At 42.8% G+C, this 22,960-nt stretch overlaps 1 protein-coding gene across 3 annotated transcripts in view; it reads left to right on the top strand.

Annotated features, from left to right (window-relative positions):
• SDK1 (sidekick cell adhesion molecule 1) overlaps positions 1-22,960 on the top strand; it is a 465,152-nt gene that overhangs the window by 372,764 nt on the left and 69,428 nt on the right. For all 3 annotated transcript variants that reach the window (XM_068146644.1, XM_068146645.1, XM_068146643.1), the window contains exons 25-30: positions 545-695; positions 2,897-3,134; positions 8,997-9,112; positions 9,371-9,560; positions 11,527-11,625; positions 20,868-21,062. In XM_068146644.1, coding sequence (XP_068002745.1) covers positions 545-695; positions 2,897-3,134; positions 8,997-9,112; positions 9,371-9,560; positions 11,527-11,625; positions 20,868-21,062 — 989 coding nt within the window. The remainder of the gene's footprint in view (positions 1-544; positions 696-2,896; positions 3,135-8,996; positions 9,113-9,370; positions 9,561-11,526; positions 11,626-20,867; positions 21,063-22,960) is intronic.

The raw sequence follows: 22,960 nt of genomic DNA, 5'->3' as shown, positions 1-22,960 counted from the left end.
GCAGACAGGGTATATTTTTTTTGAGAGACGCATATCCATATTAAATAACTTAATCTTTCCTCTGCAGGAAGGCTGCAAATGCAGCACCGGGATAAATCAGCTTCTTTCAAGCAGTAATTGAGGGGAAATGTTATCACTAGTATATTTTTTTATATTGACAGGGAAGGAGAATATCTGAAGTTTGATATTTTAATACCTGTCTGGATGTATTGTACAGGCATCGCAAAAGAAAAATCACTTACTGCTGGCGTAAGCTCATCAGGCTTGGTATAATTAACGTAATTTTCTCACACAAATACCTAAGTTCCTAATAGACCCTAAGCTAATCTCATTTTCATTTTTTTTTAATACCTGAGAGGATCTGAAAGCAGGTTACCATCAAGCATTCAGCAGTGAATACAGAGGGGATCTGCATGCAGCGACCTTTGCGGAACGTTCGGAAAGACCTAATTTGTAATTCTCCCCCGTCTTTTTCCTGCCCTGGAAAGAAAGGTAGCACTCACTGAGCTGTTACAGCGTGCACTGCTTCTTTCCTCTCCTCCAGGTTCCGCATGCGGCAGGTGAACGTGGTGGGTGCCAGCCCCCTCAGCCAGCCCTCCCGTGTCATCCAGACCCTGCAGGCTCCGCCGGACGTCGCTCCTGGGAGCGTCACTGTGCGCACAGCCAGCGAGACCAGCCTGTGGCTACGATGGGTGGTGAGCCGGCCGGGAGCAACGGGGGGCCGAGGGGAGCTGGGTGCTTGTGCTTGGGATGTGGCTGCTTCCCCAGGGTTCTCAGGCCAGCCCTCCAAAGTGCCTTTTCCTTGCGTTCAGTGTAAGGAGTAACAACAAAATTATTTCCTTTTTCCGAACAGTCGGAAATCTGAGACTTACCTTAAGTGCCTTATTAATCACATAAATTGCCTACTGCCACTATTTCTGCCACTTCTGCAGGGGAATATATGCCTGTGTGTAAAACCTTGGCTTTTGAGACTCACTAGTACCACATTCTGGGTCAATATGTGGGACAGGAATATAATACTTGAGCCAATTTGCAGTTTCCTAGGGCTCCGTTGTTTGCTTCATACAAAGCGGTCTCCAGAAGGGACAGACTGGCCACTGGCAATCATCCTGCAGGTTCTGAGCAGCCGTGGTTCAAAGGCAGTAATGTCTGCGTGTTATACTCCTGCAGGAAGGTTGTATTTATGTGAAAGGGTGAAGAGTTATGTGATGAAACGTAGCAAGAAATGATTAATTGCGAAGATGCAGTGATTGATGACGTTGTTGTGCCCCTTTGACTGTCTCAGTTACACGCAGAGCTGCCACGTTGGGATTCACTTGGCAATTAACCTGCTCCAGAATGTTTTTTCTTCTCCCTTGTTAGGCAGAATTTTCCACTGGGGTTACTGTGCTGTGAAGTTGATGAAGCACAGGTTTCCTTTTGCCCAAATGTTAGCTTTTCCATGCATAAACTCATTACGGCTGGAATTCAAAGTTGGGATAAAAAAGAAGAGTTTTTCTCCTGTTATAAAGGAAACATTCCAGTTTCTCAGTGAGACATTGCACTAAATTCCAAACCTTGAAAGACCAAAAATATCAAAGTTGAAGGTGTTGCCTCACTATCCATAGAAAAGCCATTGCAGTTCATCTGCTAGAACCCACATAACTCACTCCTGCTTTTACTGTGTGAGTAGCATGCCCACGTTGTTAAACCTTTAGTACTATATCCAGAATGACATCTCTTCCATCAAAATTAACTCAAGGTTCTTTTAAGAGACTTTAAAACATTTTAAAGATTATCTTTCCTAGCTGTGGAAGGCTGTTTGTCATGAGTCTAACTGTGCTAGGGTTCAGGAGGAGCAACTGCCATAGCTAAAAATTACCTGACACATCTTTTTCATGCTTAGTAACATCAGTGTTGGAAAGTGTTTAATCTCTTTCTTTCCAAGACCTGCAGGTGAAATCTTTGTCCACCTGGGAGCTAGGAATTCCTTCCTTCCTACAGAATAAGGGTCACATTCCTAGCCCTGCTTGGCTGCAGGATGCAGTCTTCTAAGCTGTGAAGTGTTCATGTGCATCAAACTTTCCCAGTGATTCAGAAGCGAATCTCAGCCATCTGTGGCATCATGTAGTTAGGTTTTTTTGGGGGGAAAAATTCCTAAACTTTGTCAAGTAGGCTAATTATTTCATGTTTTAATCTCTGCAATTGCTTGGGGAATTAGAATAGTAGAATAAATCTCTGCTGATAAATGAGTAGGCAGAGAGTCAGTATGAAAAAAAAGTTTAAAAAGTACGATAAATGAATTTGTCACATGCTTCAGCAATTTATCATTCATTTCCATAATTAATCATGGAGCTCTGAAATATATTGTATTCATATCATCCCTGTTGGTACGCCCACAGCAATTGGCATAGCTCTCCGAGCATATCTATTTGGTTCAAAATTCAGGTAAAAATTAAAAGGCAATTTCAAGCAACACAGGAACGTGGAGATCACCAAACATAAATAAACCAGAATATCATCCTCTTGATCTATTTTTAGAATAGAATTAACCAGGTTGGAAAAGACCTTTGAGATCATGTCCAACCTATCATGCAACACCATCTAATCAACTAAACCATGGCACCCAGCGCCCCATCCAGTCTCTTCCTAAACACCTCCAGTGATGGTGACTCCACCACCTCCCTGGACAGCCCATTCCAATGGCCAGTCTCTCTTGCTGGGAAGAACTTCTTCCTAACATCCAGCCTAAACCTGCCCTGGCACAGCTTGAGACTGTCTTCTTGTTCTAGTTGCCTGGTAGAAGAGAGACAGCCTTCAGATATAGCTTGGAAAGCCCTGGTGATGTGTTCTGTGGATTGTGAATGTATTCTGTATGTAAGATCTGAATATTGTACTTTCCTTTGTCATTTGCCAGCCCCTCCCTGACACACAGTATAATGGCAATCCAGAGTCAGTGGGGTACAGGATTAAGTTCTGGCGTGTGGACCTGCCGTCTCCCACCCTCACAAAGGTTGTCAATGACCGACTGGAAAGAGAGTACACAGTTGAAGATCTGGAGGAATGGACAGAGTATGAGCTGCAGATCCAAGCTTTCAATGCCATTGGGGCAGGACCGTGGAGCGAAGTAGTGAGAGGTCGTACAAGGGAGTCTGGTGAGTCAAAGCACCATGCCTGATGTGGAGCACACATGGAGAGCTTCAGCCTTTTCTGTCCCCATCTCTACATGCACTGAAGGCAAAAAGACATAAAGACATTTGAGGGAGTTAGTTGTTTTATTCCTACCCTGATTTCATGCATGAACCTGCAGGGTGCTTATTTGAAGTAAACAAAGGAACCTCTCCCCATTCCTGCCCTCCTTTGGTAGCAGTATGGATAACGTAACAAGCAGCTTACATACAGCTTGCTCTGACTGAACAGGTCTCTCAAGCTTCCTCTCCCTCCCCAGTATCCCACTGCTCCTCATTGCCCCCCTTTCCCTGTCTGCTTTTAGGCTCAGAGAGATATTCTCATAGTTATCGTTATCTGAAATTTGTTTCAAGCGCTGAATGGTTCTAAAAGGGCACAAATTGTTTTAGAGAGCTGATTACCCGTGGAGAAATGAAATAATTATCTGTGCTTTTGATGGCACATTTTCAAAAGTGCCTTCTAAAAACTGTGTGTACAAGGTTAGATAGACATAACCTGCATATAGACATAACCTACCTGTGGACCCAGAGCACAAGGACGGAGTTGTGTGGCTGAATTATATACACTGGCACAGAGACTTCAAATACCAGAAGCAAACTCTCAGTCTCCGGCAGCAGTTAATTATTGTTAGCTTAGTAGCAGCAGGAAAGACAGCTCTTGAAGAGCTGCTCTCTAGCTGTTAACTTGCACTAAACCTATTTCCAGGCCTCCCTACATGCAACTGATGCATTAAAATGTATATTGCAGTTGAATAACAAGATGGATGACAGATATAGGTTTAAAAGTCTAATAAGAAAAGCTCCTTGTGACCTGTATTTATACAAGGTTCAACGCTGATGCTTTTTCTTCTTTTTTTTCCTTAAGTTTTTAAAATTAATTTAAATAATCTAATGCTATTCCTACCCTACATTTATGCATATGCATGTCTGAGCATTCTGTGTCATGCAAGTGTTACATGGTGGGAAGCATGAACGTGCAGGATTTGGTCTGCTGGTTCAGATAACTGTCCTTTGAACTAGCCGAGGAGAAAGCCAAACAAAGTCATCCCTCCTCTGCTTTTTGGGAAGGAGTAATTGGAAAGCTATTGCCAGAGGTATATTAAACAAGGCTTTTCTTGTGCTGGAGTTAGAGATAGCATGACCCAGGCAAAATAGTTTTGAAGTCCTCTGTATCATAATAATAAGACACAGCATTCTCCACTTTCTCCTTTCCCCTGCTCTTCAAACACTTCTTTTAATATGTAGTAAATACTAAGATTAAGTGATTTCATAAAACCTGAGGATTATGGGGCTCTTGCTCAGCATCTAAAGATCAGAGGTTACATGTGTATTTGGCATTTTCTCTTGCAATATTAAAAGAAGGTTGACTTGAAACTGATTTTTGGAGGCGTACAGAAACTGGGATCAAAATAACACAAAACTCTGATCGAGGCCATAACGACTCATTTGGTTTTTTTCCCCATGTGTTACCTTTGATACTAACATCTGATTTCTTGAAGAGAGCAAGTCAGGGCTCAGACATTTTGGCTCTATCTTCTTAGGTTTAGAATGTACAAGAAGTGCTGGCACGGCGGCAAGCTGCATGAGAGAACTTCAGGGGATCTGCAATTAACCTGCATGCACAGTCAAATGGGGTTAAAATGCAAATAAAAGAGATCTAGAGCCAGAGAGAAAGGTCAAAGCAATTTTATGTCTGTCTTCTAAACCATAATAAAAAAAAAACACATCTGTTTATCACTTATGTTTGCAAAGTACTTTAAAAGCAGGTGTCCTAAATGTTTCTTTTTCTATGTTGTAGACACAGACTCTCTTAGGGAAGTTAGATTTTCCTGGTGCTGCAGATTGTAAACATCCCTCACAGCTGGCCAGAGGTGCCTTGGCCAGGATCATGTAGTGGTTCATTGGCAGAACTCAGGTTTTTGTGTATTTTACTGGCCAAGGAGCCCAAGAAGTTAGATCCGGGGCACTACATCAGCCTGCGGTGTCTACTGACAGTGCAGAAACTGGAGTCCAAATCCTTGATTGATATAAAGCTGTATGTGAGCCATTCTTTTTATTCTGGGATGTGTGATCACATCACTGGTTGCTGACAATGAAGGAGCATGCCATTACAGGTACTTTCCAGGTTTCTGAAGCTCTTGAGTAGAAGAGATATTGAAACCAAAGAAAAATTGGGACAATAAATAATGCCATAGGTTTTGGTAACCGAGGTTTGAAAACCAGTTGGGAAACTCTAAAATGAAACTCTGGGATAGGGTTGCAAGTAGCTGAAGTGGAGAGGAGTGACTTAGGATTTTTAAACAGGATGGGTTTTATCAATCCAAAATGTTTTTTGTAATGCTATAAATTAAATAGTTAATTGGATTTTGCAGTGTAAAATAACTGCAATGTAACCAGCTCAGTTTCCACTCAATAAATTGGCAATGATGATTGTAGGTACAATACAAAGAAGGCAAAAAAAGTATGAAAATACCTCTAATGAATTAGAACAAACTTGTCAGTGCTCCTTCATTTTAGGTACAAACCCTCTTCTTTTGGAGATGCATTGTTTGAAGGCACCTAACCCAGTGCTTTAATATTTTGGGGGCTCCTGATCTGCAGCACCGTGAACGTGTGTATACTTGTCTTACAAACCCAGCTGCTCTCCAAGCGTGGCTCCATGCTTATAGCAAGGATCAATCTCTTGGTGTCTCAGAGGCTGACCTTCATGAAGCAGTTACTGTGGTGTGAAAAAGCATCCCTTAATAATTCAGATGTGGTCTGATGTCACTGTGGAGATCTGTCAAGTTTATAGAAGCTGAGAATTTGGCCTGCAGGATCTAATGTTATGGGCAAAATGCTGCAGCTTTGCTACTTTTGCCACAGACCTTGCTTTAAATTTGCCCTTCTTAATTGAGGTCAGATGTACAGCATGCTGCTTTAGGTTTGGATGTTCAGCTAACACGAGCTGCAGAAGAAGAGAGAACCACAGCATCCCACTATCTAGCTTTCTTAGAAAGCCAGAACACAGGGTAGCTTATTAAAAGCTTCTTTTGGCCCAGTTAGAGACATAAAACAGCATCATTTGCTATATATCAGATATGGCTATGTCAGATGTAGAAAGAGGATGCGTGATCTTAGATGCCAACATGGATAACCTTAAAAACTTGAGTTCTTATTGAAGTCCCAGTGCAAAGTGCCAGTAACTCTGTAATTTCTTACGTTTGATCTTCTAAAGTACATCGTGCAGCTGGCAGTTTGCTGGATTAGCTCATCATTTAATTTCAGTATTTCTGCTTCATTTTGTTAAAGCTCTGAGATTTTTTCCTTTGGACACTGTTGCTTGGTTTCTGTACTGTTCTTGCAGGTTACTAATGAGAGCTCCGCTTTGGAACTCACAACAAAGTCTTCAGTGCAACAGTTAAGGATAGCAGCATTAGGGAAGGGACCTTGCAGAGGAAAGAGGGATCTGTATGCCTCACTCAAGCCGCTAATTAGTCTTAGCAAGCTGTAATTTCTTTGAATCACGATATCCTGAGAGAGGAGAGGGGTCAGAGAAGTGAAGGTTGCTTTTCTATTCATTCTCAAAGGGTCAATCAAATTCTGTTAAATAATAAAAGACTGGCAACAATAAGATGCTTTATATCACTTGCAGGTCCTGAATTCATACATCCCTATTAGAATCAAATTCTCAACACTAATCTGAGAACTGGAGAATTAAAGCACACTCAATGAACACAAGTCTCTCTGCCATTAGGCATTGGGCTTAGATTCCTTTCCAGCTACAGGGGACATTTAGCTGCTCTGGCTGTCACTGGCAATTAAGAAGAGTCTGGGCTAATAAATCTTCAGATAGTCCATTCTCTCCTTTGTTAGCTTTCAAATCCCCCTGCCAGCAGCGTGATCGCACACACACCTCAAAGCAGTCATGCACGCAGGGCCAGCCGGGCACAGCCTCCACCTTTGGGGAATTCAGGAAATCTCACAGCTCCTGATCAAGGGGGAAAGTAAATATTTGTAAAATAAAGAAACTTCTTCACTCTTGAAAGGCTTCAAACCAGATAAAATATAAACAAACATAGCTGAAAAGGGCTCCTTGCCTTGATGCATCCTGGCTTCCTGTGACCCACCTCCACCCTTTCTCCCTCCCGAAGTGATTCATGTGGGAATAGCTCTTTGTGAAGATCTACAGATAAAGTTATGGCAGCCATCCAAAGACATTCATGGCTCCTGGCAATCTATTTTACTTTAACATAATTATATCCTTGTGGGGGATAAATCCAGAAGAGATTTTTTTTTTTTTTAAATAAAAGGGCACTTCAGCGTTGGAGGGGGGGAAAAAAATTGGATTTTAGTCAGCTGCAGCGTGGTGTGATGGTGCTCTGTTTCTCATGTCCCCAATAATTGGCAACAGGGAAATTGTTTCAGAAATTACTATCTCTGTGGTTAACCTTGAGTGCACAAGGGGGTGTGGGGGGGGAGGGAGGGTGGGCTGGTTTGTTGGTTGTTTTTTTTCTTTTCAATTTATATTAATTCTGGTGTCATACTCATTATCTCGTTCACGTTGCTAGGAGCTTCAGGAGCTTGCCTTCAAAACCAGCAGAGCTGCTCTTTCATTCGGACAGCCAGGAAAGCATTACTTTTAGCAGAGATTTGTGCTCTGGTTTTTTTTTTGTGTGTGTATGTGTGAGATATATTCAGGACCTAATCAAGCCTTACTGTCCAAAAGTGCTTGTGTAACATAACTTGGTGAAATGTTCTCTCGAGGTCTGACAGGTGTATCATGCTTTAGAGATGACTGTACCCTTCAGATGTTGGAAATGCCACAGGGAAAAAAAAAAGGGGGGGGGGGGGGGGGGAAGGAAAAAACTAAATGCAAAAGGGCAGCATGAAATGTGAACTCTTCAAAATAGCCTCAAAATCTGCTTGCTTAACACGGCATGCTATTAAGCTTGCCTACAAAAGCTTGCAGTTGTGTGGTTGTTCTGCAGCAGTTAGAGTTTTAATGGCATGAGAAAATGCAAGTTTGCTCTTCTCTGGAGTCAGAGAAAATTACAGTGTTCCTGTGCCATCAGTTCTAATGATGTTTCTAGTTTCATAAGAGCCAATTTTGCAACACAAATGAAATAGGCATATCTTTCATTTACACCGTTATCAGTCCCTAAAAATACACCTTGCATTAACGCACCCCTCTGTAATTGATGGATTGCAAATGTTGAGCACTATCACATAATCAAAAGGCTTAGAGGTTAAAGAACTTCTTACTCAACTGGGAGTGCAATCCAGTGGTTGAAATTATTGCTAACTCTAGACAAGATGCTATAATTTCCTTCCAGATAATATAGGAAGCCAGGGTGGCGTAAAACTTCTGGTTAGAACAGATCGTACCGTAAGATAAACTCCCATTCATAAAGATCTCTAGGTTTTGGCATAGGGAAATAAAATGTATGGGAAAGAAATATTAGAGGATAGAAATTTCTGTAGAAATCCAGCAACTGAAACTCCCTTCTAATTGAAGCAAATACATAGAACTGGAAAATTATTCATATCTCCATGTATTTACTACCTGTAGGTGCTGAATTACTATTAAGTGTTTAGCACTTTACACACACTATAATTTTTTGAGATGAACTGGGAAGAAATCATGTGAAGCAGGCTGAAATTCAAAGAGGTAGAATGAATACAAGAGAAGAAGGGAATTGTCTAGAATCTATTCCAGTGATTTTTGGCTTTGAATGCTCTTCTATGGGCTTCTGGAACAATCTCAAGCAGATAAGGAGATGGAGCAAAATGATCTGGTACATCTTACCTATTTCTGCTTTTATGTTTGGTAACGCTGTGTGATTCCAGTTCCCTCTGCTCCTCCTGAGAACGTCTCTGCTGAAGCTGTGAGTTCAACCCAGATCCTTCTAACGTGGGCTGCAGTCCCTGAGTCCGAGCAGAATGGTCTCATCCTGGGTTACAAGGTATGCAATGGAGTTTCATGCTTATTGAGTTTGTCATGCCTTACCTGCGTATGTTTTCGCATCTGTGATTCATTATTCACCCATTGGGTATTTACATTATTCATAAGTCAGCCAGAGGAGCTGTGTTTGAGAGAGATTGGTGAATACAGTCTAATTTTCTATTTTGTGAAAAGGAGGATTCTGAAATGCCTACTCTTCTCTTCAGCCCTTGTACAACCATCTTTTTCTTTCTGTGTTTCACAAACTTTTCTTCTGCAGATACTTTTCAAAGCGAAAGATGTAGACTCTGAACCAAAGAGCCAAATAGTAAGAGGTAACCACACTCAATCTTGCCTGCTGTCTGGCTTGAGGAAATACATGCTGTATGAGATCCAGGTACTGGCATTCACTCGTATTGGAGATGGAGTCCCCAGCTCTCCTGCAGTTATGGAAAGAACCAAAGATGATGGTAAGCTTAAAGGTTACCACAATAAGTATCTCCTTTGATCCAGCCTTTTAACACTGCTTGCTTTTAGTGATGCGAGTGTAGGTGACACTAAGGCTATTTAAACTTTTTGTTTGTTTGTTTGTTCTGGGTTTTTTTAACTTTAAGACTGAAGTACTTGGTCCCTACCTTGTATAACTCAGACCTCTTCCATTAGTCATTGGCAAAACCACAGGTAAACAGAGTCCTCCACTTCCTCTTTCCCTGCAGTTGATGAAGAGGGAAAAAATCACTTCTATAATTTTACTCTGAAGCTCAGTGCAGACAATTTGTATTGAAGGCAATTTTTAGAGCCCAATTATAAATTTCTATTGAAGTTCAGTCATGCTTTAAAGAAAAAAAAAAAGAGTCCTGCAATCGAAAGCAGTAAACAAATCTCAGTTTGATTGGACTGAAGGAGAGAGTTGGATCTTGCAACTTCAATAATTCTTCCCACCCCCCCCCACCCCCCCCCCCCCCGAAATAATAAGGCATTGACTCTGGAAGATGATCACATCAGCTTCCTTTTGCAGCTGCCTCCTCCTGTACCCTTTGAGTGTAGCTCATTGTGTTGAAGGAGAAGGAACCTGAGGCAGCCCCTCACCCTGGTGCTGTCTGAACACATTGATGTGCTGCTGATGGAGTTTTGCAGGGTTTTTTGGCCTTGCAAATGCTTAAGTTACTTTTAGTTTCCTTGCCTTTACAGTCTTAAGGTTAATATCAGCATGAGAGCCTTCTGTTTATGGCTCCCAATGAAGATGAACAAAGGGAAAGTCTCTTTTTTTTCATCAAAATGTTTTCATAATAGCAACGGAATAAGGACTGGTTTCTGTAAGCAGCTTCATTAAGGTAATTTGGTTGGGCTGAGAGCACATTCAGACTTCTGGCTTAACAAGGTATTTCCTATGGAGTGCAGGGAAGGAGTAAGAGCATGCACAGACGGGAATGGGGATGGCAGCAGGGACAGCAGCTCCCTTATAGTCTTTTTTTAGCCATTTTCTCAGCATACTGCCTGCGTTGAGACTTGGCTTGGTTTTGAAAGAAAACAAAGAGAAATTACTGTTAGCAGAACTCTGCAGGGAGATGAAAAGCGCTCATTGAAATGTACATATCGAGCTATAATGAGAAATATTTAAAACTGTTTGTTTTAGCCAACCCCATTATAGCAGCTCCCTCCTTAAGTGCATGTTGGCAAATAATACAAATTGCTCTTCCATCTCCATACCCCCGACATAAATATGTTGTGTCTCCTCTGGGCTCAAATTAATTAAAAGTATCATCAGGGGTAATGCAGGTGCAATTTGTGCTGAAGGGAAAATTTTGCAGATGCTAATGTATGAATTAGCATCTCCTCACCTTGTGAACCTGGGCTGGCCAGTGCAGCCACCAGTCGTGTATATTAATGTGTATGTCACCTGCCTCAGGTTCTCCTGCTCAGAGCTAAATGTTTAAAATGCACATGTAAAAATCAAAAGGCGGTTGCAAACTGGCAATGATGACAGAGAGAGGAGATATTATTCAATTCCAACAGGTATGAAGTGAATTAAGCTGACACTTAACTCTCTATAGAGGCAGCCTGGTGACTTGCTTCATGGTCTATAATCAGCTAGTTATCACTGATGGGGCGAGCTCACAGAACTCCCCACTGCTCTGATGGGAGATAATCCTCACAGAGGTCCAAGCTGCTTTGTCAGAACATCCTGCAGAATGCATTTCACAGCTGCAGTGAAACACTGTAGAACACACTGGTTCTGTGGTGTCTGTAGGTGTTGGAGGCATGTGGCCATGGGCAGGACTCCTCAGAATAACTGGATATTTTGTAGGTACACAGGCGCTCCTAACCATCTACTAACTCTTGGTGAGATATAGCTTGGGCTGCTTTCTGTGCAGGAAATGTGTATTCCCTCTGACATGCAATGCTTGCTAGCACAAGCTCTGTTTTACTTTCCAGCCCCTGGGCCACCTGTGAGACTGGTATTCCCTGAGGTGAGGCTGACATCTGTACGGATTGTTTGGCAGCCGCCGGAGGAGCCCAATGGAATCATTCTGGGTAAGAGGGGGTAGCAGACCCAGGGCTGGGAGGAGAGGACTGGAGACCAGAGCAAGCTTTGGCCGTTGGGCTTTCCTTCCCCTTTCATATTGGATTAGAAACCACTCATAAAGGTATCTGTGGCTAAAGAAAAGAAACTATGTTACTGTCATCTGAGGCATGATGCCCTGTGCTGAGGAGAAAAAGTCTGCCTGGCTGGTGTGTGTTTTCCTGAGCCAGAATTACATGTCATTCATGGCACTGGGTTTGAATTGTTATCTCTTCCCTATATTCATTTTGGTCTGTAACCTGTGTGGCCGTTGAGCGAACTGCCCGCAGAGCTGCAGCAGGGAAGGGCTGTATTCCCCCTCCTTCTCCCTACTCACCTTTGCTGGCCATGCCCACCATTTCAGTTCCATGTGTGCTTCCATTTTATTACTTCCTTTGGATAATACTGTCTGACAAGTTGCAAGGAGTTAACTCAGTTGGCTTTTCAGCAAGGCAAATAGAGGCAGCAAGGCACAACAGGAGCAGGAGACAAATCTTCCTATCTCCCTGCTCTCATAATTCTGTGGTTGCTTTTGCAAGGTGTATGCCAGCTACTACCTGTGCTTAAAATGTGAAGCCTTTTATGATGTAAGAATCCATTCTTACCTCTGAAATTAAAGTAGCTAATGGTTATCTGGCAATTTTATGTTCTCTGCTGATGCTAAACATGTTTTGCAGTAGTTGCAGCTGATGACTAAAGATGTTTCTCTTGACTCTAAAAACAGAAGCAAAAGCTCCAGGGTTTTGTTTAGTTCTCAGTCTACCAGCCCTTTCTGCTTCTAACTTCACTGCCATCCTCCAGGCTTATTTGGAGTCTGTTAGCAATATTTCCTAAAGCCTTCCTTATTGGGTGGAGGGTGCCTGCTTCCAATGCTGCTGCATTGGTGACATCCCTTTAAATAAAGAACAGGTCTTGCCTTACATTTAAAACTAAAGTCAAGAGCTCAAAGGATTTACTCAGGTTTGTAGTTCCCCAAAGTGATCCTGACACCTGAAGATATAGAGAAATCATCAAATGGGATCCAAAGGTGGACGCTGCAGGGAGTTTCTGAGCATGAGAAAGAGTCTGCATGAAGCTTGGCAGCAGTTAGATGCCAGACAGATCCATGCCGAGCTTCTCTGCAGCTCAAGGAAGCTTGGCTTCCAGGTTGTCTTATGGGTTTGATTTGTTGCTTTTTTAAAGGACCTGTGTGCCCTAGAACTTGCTCTCCGTAGAGACTGGGATTTGAATCACAGGATGTGGCTAAGGAGAAGAAAAGTCATTTGATAGAAACGATGAGGAAGTACAAAAGAGATTTTGCTCTTCCGACTGTGTTCCAATGTCTCACGTTGCTGCACTTTGTCAGCCTTATTTGCTGAAGTTGCAAGCTCAGTGGAGTGGGAAGTCTCTTTGATTTTTGTCTTCACAGAATGCTTTGTGCAGTGCATCCCCTTCCTGGTTCTTGCTCACCACTGTGTTGGTGATAAATTCATACAAATGGAGGCTGGAAGGGAGAAGAGTATCCCTTAAAGAACATTTGGCATGCTTGGCATGCAGACTGTTGTTTCCAAAGCCTTGCACAGGCCATTCCCAAGTAACACACTCCAGGTTAATTGATATTGTCCTGACTTGACTTTTTTTTGCAGCACTGACGGTGTTACTAAGTAGGTTTATGACCTGCTATTAATTCCTACCCTTTTTCTGCAGTGCACTTCCAGGTCAGTCACTCCCTCTTTTATACGTGCATTAAGCTTTTTTTTCCCCTCTTTGTGAGCGTGATAATTCACAGGTGCCTTTATTGAATTCCATCTTGCTGATTCCAGACCATCTCTCCTCATTATCAAGATCACTTTAAATGACACTCTTGTCCTCTAAAATGCACATAGCCATTCACATTTTGGTTCCATTTTTGGATTTCTGGGGTGTTTTTTTTTTTGCAAGTAGATTGGCAATTCCATCAGCCAGGTCATTAGTGAAAATATTGAACAGAACCAAAGTCATTCATGCAGTCTCATGAGGGCTTACTTAATATGTCCTCCCTGCTTGTTAGCCAACTACTGATGACAACATTTTGACTCCTCTTAAAAAGTGTTCAGGTTGAAATGTGTAGCATTTTTTTCTGAAGATTCCAGCTTGCTTGTTTGTTTTGGAAGGGGCTCTGTGCAGCCATATTAAAAGCCTTACTTAAAGTCAGTGTGGATCACATCTACTCTTCCCAGCTGGCCAATTACACAGCTAAAATGGAAAATAGATTATTTGGTATTTATCATTTGCTCCAGACAAGCACATATTGGCTGTTCCTTGGCACTTCATTATGCTTATAGATGTTTTCATGTTGACTGTTTATTCTTTTTTTAACCCAGGACCTTTCTGGATAGTAAATTTAAGCTTGATTTGTCCCTTTGTCTGCTCAGACTTTCCCCATTTTCAAAGGCAGGGTACTTTGTTTGCCCTTCTGTAATATTCTGGGATGTCACCTGTCCTCCACAAGTTCTTGAAGATAATCAGTAATTATTTGGAGATGGCTCCAGCTAGTTATATAAGCACTGCAGGGCAAATTTCATCAGGCCTTTCTGACTTGATTACATCCAGCTTAACTAAATATCCGTTAACCTGTTCTCTCTTCTAGCCTACATCCCTACTTGCATTGTTGTCACTTTTAATTTGTGTTAAGTATGTAGTCAGCATCAACTTGTGTGTGTGAAAATGAAGCATCAGAGGTATCAGCCTTTCACTCTCTTCTGTCTCAGTTGTCTTGTGCTCATCTTTTCTTCCAACTAGTTGACCTGTCCTCCTTCTGTCTCTCAGATTTCTAATGTATTTATAAAATCTTTCTCATTTCCTTTGATGCCCTTTAAGTTATAACTCACTTTGCACTTTAGCCATTCTGATTTTGTCCCTTACTTGCTTGTGCTGTCTATTTATACTCTCCCTTAGACGTGTGTCCCGTTTCAAGTTTTTGTCCAATTCACTTTTGATTTCCAGGTCATTAGTGAGTTCTGAAGGCAAACATATTGGCCTCTTAACATCTATTGTCTGCATTGGGATAGTTGTACCTTTTCATTGTCTCCTTTAAAACTGTCAGCTAACCTGAATTCCTTTTTCCTTTAGAATTCCTTCCCAGGGGGACGTTACCTGCCAGTTCCCCCAGTCCACCTCTTTGAAGTCCATTGTCTTTATTCAACAGCTCTCTTCTTTTTTTTGATAGTAGAAATAGTGAGGTTCACGGAGGAAGTGGTTTGCTGCCAATGTCAGAGAGGGAAAGTAAAAACTACTCGTGCTGATCCTGTGATCTTTCCTAAGAAGTGAAATGTGCTTCAAAAATAGACAAAGAACAACGTCCAGCATTCAAAGTAAAGGTTGCAAGTTGTTGTTTTGTGGGAGTCTTTTTTTTCCTCCTGTACACCTTTTAAAACTCATTACTATAACGAACTTTCAAAACACCACTGTAACCCCCACAGTCAAGTGCACTGAAGTAGAGCTGTTGGGGAAAAAAATAAGTTACTGTAATTTTGCACAGTGCCTTTCTACTCTCCAGTGGGGTTGGAAAGAAAAAAATACTTGCTTTGCAAGAGCAACTTATATTCAGAGCCTTTGAACTAATGTTCCTGCTCTGCTAGCTTTGTCCTCAGAGTATACAAGCACCTTTGCAGCTAACATTTTTGTAATCTATATCAAAACATGTTCTAGCATTTCAGAGGGAGATTAGCAGGATGAAATGCTGGCAGGCACACAGAGGGAAAACCACTTGTTTGTTTGTTTAAATATTTTACTGTGGAAGGCTGCTAGATATTTCCATTCTCCTTTTGGGAATGTTATGCTAACCATCTGAGGCCTCACTCTGTCTTCTTGTCTGCACTCCGTTCAGCTAGCACCCAACATAGTTCCTTCAAATACCATTAAAGAAAAAGGATGCATTAATGCTGTCTAGGGTTAGAGCTGGGCCAGCCATTAGATGAGTGACAGATACTCTCTGTTAACCCCTCTTCCTTCCCAAGGGAAAAGACAAAGGGAATAAGAGAGAGAGACTTACAAATTAGAAAAGAAAAATAAAACTCCTTTAATGGAAAAAAAAATGAAATAAATACAAATATATTCAAACCCAATATTGAATCAAGCCCTCGATGGCTATCATGTCATTGACACCACTGATGCTGTAGCAGGCACTGGGGAAGTCCCAGACTGGATTTGGTGGCAGAGAGGAACTGGATTCAGGAGTTGGATTCTGGAACTGGATTTATGGGTCAAGTTTAAAGACAGAATGGGCAGAGTCCTCCTTGAACTCTGACCATTGAAGAAGAGGCAACTGTGATCCCTTGTGATCCCTCAGCTTTATCCAGGAGATGATATCCATGGGATGGAATCTTTTGCTGGTCAGTTTAGGGTCACCTGTCCTGTCCACACCTCCTCACAGGTACCACCTCTTTCTTACTGCACCACCCTCAATATGGTGCACAAGACTTAGCAATGACCTTGGCCTCCATAGAGGGAAGCAAGAGCCTGTGTGCACGCCAATCCTTGGTACTAACTCCAAACCTCAGTGATCTCACTGCTAGAAGCAGTCGCTGTCCGTGCTAACATGCCTTGAACTTCAGAAAGTGCCATCACTGAGCACAGGCTGAGCTGGGAAGTTAAATTACTGAGTAGAATCAGTTCTGTTCTAGCCCAAATCAGGACCAATGTCCATATGTTAACTTCTGGCTATGAGCTTCCCCTGAAAACAAGAGCTCAAGCCTCACCCTTCCAGACCCTGGTTAACATTCCTCCTCATATCCTTGTATTTAGCACTCACCTGAAGCGTATTGCGAAAGAGTGTAAGAACTCCACTGAGAATTAGACCCAAAATTGGATGCAATCCATGCCTGCAAATTCATATTTTGCTCCTAGACTGCATTTGCACACCCTCTGGCCCTTAAACAGATAAGCAGGAGAATCAACAACCTGACTTGCCGCTGCACTCGGCAGCCTGTAACCTCCCCATAGCTTTCGGCTTCCCCCAAGTTCTGTGACAAATTAAGAAGTGTTTGTATCTCTGCTGCACCATGGCCTGTGTGAATGGGGAGGGGGTGGGGGGGGACCTGTCAGCTCTGAAGGGCTTTGTATGGTGATGAGCTCGAGAGCTTTTTGATATTCATGGTGTGTTGTCATCTTCCTGCCGGTTTGCTTTGGGGAATCCACTGGTTGTGTTACAATGACCTAACATTTAACAGGCGGTTCAGACTGTTGCCATTTATTGAGTTCAGGAAGCAGTAGCTCATGAAAATGCTTGCAGTAGTGCAAGAAAATACTTAAAAAGATCCTAATGCAAAGAAAAAAAGTATAAAATCTAATAAGCCTGGGTTTGATGAATAAATAAACTCCTGAAGAGTTCATCTCTCAAGGCTTCTCATTTTTTTTCAATGCTGTTTTGGCCCAGTGAAGCACAGAGCTCACAGCAGCAGAAGAGAGTTAGGATCTAAGGCTGTGTGGGGGGCAAAGGAAAAAAAAAGAAAGGAAAATTAAGAAAACAATAGGAATTCTCCTTATTGACCGCCCAGAGACTTGATCTTCTGGAAAATCTTCCTTTCCCCAAAAGTTTGCTCTGGTCACCTTTTAAAGATGTTTTTTTCACTGTCATTCACTTTGATTATTTGTAATAGTTTTATTTTTATCTAAGGTATCTGCATCATCTTAGTGGCATCATCTAGGCAGGAAAGGAAGCTTCCTGATTGCAATGGGCTGCCCAGGGCGGTGGTGGAGTCACAGTCCTTGGAGATATTCAAGAAAAGACTGGACGAGGCATTTAGTGCCATGGTCTAGTTGATTACCCAATCAACTAGGGCTGGGTGATAGGTTGGACTTGGATGATCTTGGAGGTCTCTTCCAAGCTGGTTTACTCTATGAGTCTATGATTCTATTCCTCCACTGCAGCAATTGCAGTTATTGCCTCTTATAGCCCTCGAGCACACATTAATTTCTCTTTGAACACTTTCCATTTACCTCTATTGATTTGCCTCGTTTGATTTCACTTAACACTTCCTGTCTTCTCCCATCCCTTGTCGCTGAAATTCATCAACTTCATAGTTTTATCTTTTTGATCTTGCATTAGCCCTAATTATTATCCAAGCTGTAGTTTAAATACTGTGTCTTCCATGCCACTCATCAAAAAGGGAAGCGATGCTTTTTATGCCAGTGTATTATATCCTGGCTGTTCCAAACTGTCTAATAGGACGAGGTGATGGAGGGGACCAAAATTAAGCTACTGGGTGCCTCTCAGGTGGGTTGTCGGGTAGCAATAAGAGCAAGCTGAGTTCAGGTGCAGAAATTGGATATGTAGTTTTGAATCAAACTGAGGGAGATGTTGAATTTCTGAGGAAACATGTAAAGGTGATGGCTCTGGTTATGTAAACTCTGCCTGAGATATCCAGGAAAATAGATGTTTGCCCAGACTGTCAGTGAGCATGGCAGCTGTAGGAGAGGGCAGTGAGAGCTGATACTGTTTTTCACAGGGATGAGTTGAAAGGGAGTTTGTGGAGCCTGTCAGAGAGACTGGCTGTGACGAGTGATTTCTTCATTCTGATGGCTAGATTAGTTTTTACACCAGCCAAGGAACCACTCTTGTGTAAGTTATTACAATGGCCTAGATAGGTACACGTTCCTGTGCCCAGTCTGAGCATGTTTGTAATTGGCTTTCCAGCGTGAGTGCCACCATTTAGCAGTAAATAGTTATCTTCCTATTCCCTCCTTACGTTTTTAACTGCACTTTATATTTTACAAAGGTTTAGAAAAGAGAGGAAATTGCTCAACAAGGATGTGTCCCAGATATCATACTTATCTCTTAATAACTAGATAAATCAACTTCTCTATTCTTTCAATATTATCTGTTTCCCTCCAGGTCTTATTCTTTATGTCTTATGTCCCTTTATCCAACTTCCTTAGCCGTCTTAGTTGCTTCTTCCTTCATCTTTCCTGCTGCTATAAAAATTTCCCCAGTGCTTTTCTTTGACTGTTTTTTTTCCCCCTTTTTGAGATCCCGCACCAGGGTTTTCACTTCCACACTCTTCATGTCTGTATAAACAACACACACACACACACACACAAAAAGACTATAGTTTATCCATTCCTTCTCCCCATTCATAGCTGTCTTTCTGTAGGCTTTTAAAAAGATCAGAATATTCCAGTACTAAAGATACAGAAATACTTTGGTGAAATATACTGGACCAGTCATGGGAGAACTGGTGCCATGGATAAAAGGAGCTAGTTAGCAGGTGGAAGAATGAAGTATTCAAAGTGTAAGACCCTAAGACTTTGCTGGGATCAAAGCACTTTTTGTCTCATAGTCTAATGCAATCTATCCAGCTGTGAAAATCCTGCTGTAGGAGTGTGCCTGGTACAGTGGAGTGTGAGGGTACCCCCCGGCAGCACGGGCTAAACCTGCTCCAGGGGCTGGAAGCATTTTGCTCTTGGTCATCCTCAGACATGGAGCTTGGAGTGTTTTAAGGCACTGCACTAAGTCAGCTCCGTACCCAGACCCAACCACAGCCTACAAAAGCTCAGGCTGAAGTCACAGGTGTTGGGAAAATCCAAGTCACTCTCTGAGGCGTCAATGCCATCAGATTTTGTTCCATGTAAGGCAGCTATGGCTGCTGCACCTCATCCCTCAGCAGCTGCTGAAGGAAAAAGGACAAGGAAATGTTGGTGCATTGTCAGCAGCACTGTGAGAGTCAGCAGACTGAAATGAATACCATCTGTATCCCACTTAAATTCCTCTGTTTGTGACCGTGTGCACCACACGCCAGGATGGCATGCGTTCAAGGGAGTGCAGGAACTCTGACTGTGCCTCTTCTGTGAGTGGGCATGTGGCAGTTGTTGCATATTCACAGTGGGAAATAAATGTCATTGAATGTGTCCAATAGCCACAGGTAAGGAAAAAGCTCGGTTTTCATGCGCTGACCTTCACAAATGAAGCACACCAGGTTTGGCTCCTATTGTTCTTCTTACAGCCAAAATGTGGTGGGAGTTCAGACTCTAGCTGGGGTGTTAATTCCAAGAAAAGAGATGGTCTCAGGTGCTGCAGACCCCTTTGTCATTCAGGAGATGAGCAGAGGGTTGGCAGAGTCATGCCATGACTATTTTATTTTCTGTTGGTTTGATTTGGATTTGTTGGCTGCCCTCTGCCCTGGGTAACTCCATGAAGCATTTAATCACACAACTGTATTCAGTTTGGGCAATAAAGCTTCACACCAGTTCTGGTATTAATTGATTTTGGAAATCAGCAGCTGGACTGCAAGTTACCATTGAGCTCCAGAAGTGAGAGCCTGATTCAATTGCAGGGTTTACAGAACGGATTTTGAACATTTGGCAGATCCTCTTTAGGGGACAGTTGCTGCTAGTGGTGCGTGAGAACTCTGGAAGCCCTCCTTTGCACAGTTGGATCATTAATAATGCAGGCTGAACCATGAACTCCTAATTGTCAGGCAGGTTGGAATGGGGGTTATCACTTACAGGCATCAACAAAATTGATTATTAAGTGCTGCATGGTTGAAGCAGGACCTCACAGCTTGCAGGCTTCTTCCTTAGGCTGTGGGCAAGGGCAGCAGTGTTGAAAGACAGAAGAAAGATGTTTCTATTGGCAGGTCTGGCACTTGCTGGACTTGCAATTGCAGGGGAGTGGGAGTGCTGAGAAGGAGGCAAGTGCAAAAAGCAGGAGCAAGCATTTGCTTGAGCCATGTAAAAGCTGCTCTGCAGCTGAAGAACCTTCAGTTTGAGACAATGTTGAAACTATGAGAGGGCAGAACAGTGTGTGTGTGTTTGCTCATGCACATGTGTGCTTGGGCGGGGAAGCTGAAACAGAGAATGTTGTCTTGATCTGATTCAACCAGTTGACATTAATTGCATGGACTCTGTTCCTCTGCCTTTCCAAAAAAATCTGCCACTATGCTTCAGGAAAGATTAAACTGGTTTTGTATCTTGTTAGTATAAAGAATGGGAAGTGAAATCAGTTTCATGGTTGATAATATTCAGTAGACCCTCATGTGTGCCACTCTGCATGATTTCCCTTGTAAGGTACAGCACCTGACCCTGGAGAACTGCCATGTAGCAGAGGTTGATAACACTAAAGGAAGTAAATTACTTTGTTCTGGTCTCAGATAAGCAAGTAATTATGATAAACTAATAGTTCTGGTGCTCTTTTGTCCTTGCTATTAAAACAAAACCCTAACCCTTTTTCTCTCTCTGGTGGATGCTGTGATTCCAGGGTATCAGATTGCCTACCGCCTGGCCAGCAGCAATCCCAACAAGTTCACAACAGTGGAAGTTGGCTCGACAGTCAGGCAGTTCACTGCTACAGACCTCACCCCTGAGTCAGCATACATCTTTCGGACATCTGCCAAGACCAGGCAGGGCTGGGGGGAGCCTCTGGAAGCCACGGTGATCACAACAGAAAAAAGAGGTAATGCCTGCAGCCGCAGGTTGTGGTACTTTCTGTCACCTGCCTTGAAGCCTGCGGCACACTTAAGGGAATTTGAACAGCAGGCTAGAGCCTGTACACCGCCTCCTTCTCACCCCATAAACCTGCCCCAAACCATAGCAACATCATGATTTGAGAAACCGGGTGAGCAAGACAGACTTTTATGAGACACGGTTCTTCTAACCTGCCGGGCTGTTGGAGATTGATTTTTCCATCAGCTGCTATATTGGCCATATGCAGCCTCCTCCTGCAGTTCAGACCATTTTTTCAGCTCTCTCGTTTTCTAGAAAGATTGCAATCTTAAGAAAGTAAGTGATGGATGAATTATATCGATTAGGGAATGCAAAATGAGGGGCAGTGATGTTGCAGAATTTCTCCACGGCTCCTCCGTTGTAGCTCAGTCCTGACCTAATGTGTTAGTAATTATTCTGGCCTCTCGCCGCTGCACACTCAAGTGGAGTGTTTGCATCTGGATCGCCCAGAATTTTTTCTGCCTCGTGCATCAGCCATATGAAATGGTTTTTCACCTTCTGAATTTCCAGTCAAGTTCTGTTCTGCAGGGAACCTACTCGAAGCAAGCAGGAGTTGCATTGTGTATAAGCGAAAGCAGATGCTTAGATACCAAACGTAGCAAACTGTGAAAGACACATAAGGTATTGCAGAGTCTGCTTTGCATCATTGCTTGTTTCTAATGCTTTGGCTCAAGTAACTGCTTGATTCTTCAGTCTTAGGACAGATCTCTAGAGCTGCCACATTTTTTTGCTTGTGCATGAAGATTAATTTGTTGTTTGCTTTGTTTGATTTTTAATTCAGAGCTGAGAGAAAATATATTGGTAGAGAACAGAAGGGTGGGTTTTCCTCTGGTCTTGTACCATATGCCGTGTTCCCCCGCAAAGCATGCATCTGAAAGGAGGCTGTAGACAGGTTGGGGTTGGTCTCTTCTCCCAGGCAACCAGCACCAGAACAAGAGGACACAGTCTCAAGCTGCCCCAGGGGAAGCTTAGACTTAAGGTGAGGAGAAAGTTCTTCACAGAAAAAGTAATTGGCCACTGGCGTGTGCTGCCCAGGGAGGTGGTGGAGTCACCATCCCTGGAGGTGTTCAAAAGAGAATTGGAGGTAGCACTTGAAGCTATGGTTTAGTTGTCATGAGGTATTTAGGTAGTAGGTAATAGGTTGGACTTGATGATCCCTGAGGTCTTTTCCAGCCTGGTTGATTCTGTGATCAGGTCTCTTGAGCTGGCAAAGTCAAAACTAGCCAGGGTAACTTCATGAGCATCACTCCTTTGTCCGTCGCTGGATTTTGTGCCATGTGCACCTCTGACTCAGTGTGCTGCCTGGGTATTGATCTTAAATAAAGCTTCTCCCTCAAAAATTAGAACCATGCAAGTCCTGTGATTTGTAAAAGTCACAGTTCAGAGAGAAGCATGCTCCAGCAGTAACTAGGGCAGATCTCCATAGATGGCTTTCAATTGTTGTTAGCACTTTTGCATGTGCTTGCATGCCTGCTCTTGCCCAAGCCTTGCACTACGATACAACCAATGATATTTACTAAAGCTTAAAATGTGCCTACTAAGCAGCCTCTTGTTTTAAGTCCTTTCTACATGCTGCAAATACTATGGTTCTGGAATAAGGATTTCCCATGCCCACACTGGCTTCCTTATTATTTTCCTTAGAAGAGAAGATATTGGCCTGATGTTCAACCACCAGCAGTGAGGAACTGGGGGATACATTTCAACCTCAGGAGGTTCTACCTCAACATGAGGAGGAACTTCCCCACTGTGAGGGTCATGGAGCACTGGAACAGGCTCCCCAGAGGGCCTGTGGAGTTGTCTCCTCTGGAGACTTTCAAGACCCATCCGGATGCATTCCTGTGCAACCTG

Source organism: Melanerpes formicivorus, unplaced genomic scaffold (assembly GCF_026170545.1).
Source record: "Melanerpes formicivorus ecotype bairdi unplaced genomic scaffold, bMelFor1.0.p_v2 SCAF_14, whole genome shotgun sequence".
In the NCBI taxonomy this organism is placed as follows: domain Eukaryota; kingdom Metazoa; phylum Chordata; class Aves; order Piciformes; family Picidae; genus Melanerpes; species Melanerpes formicivorus.
Note: the sequence above shows the minus strand (reverse complement) of the source record. Positions and strands in the feature narration are given on the sequence as shown.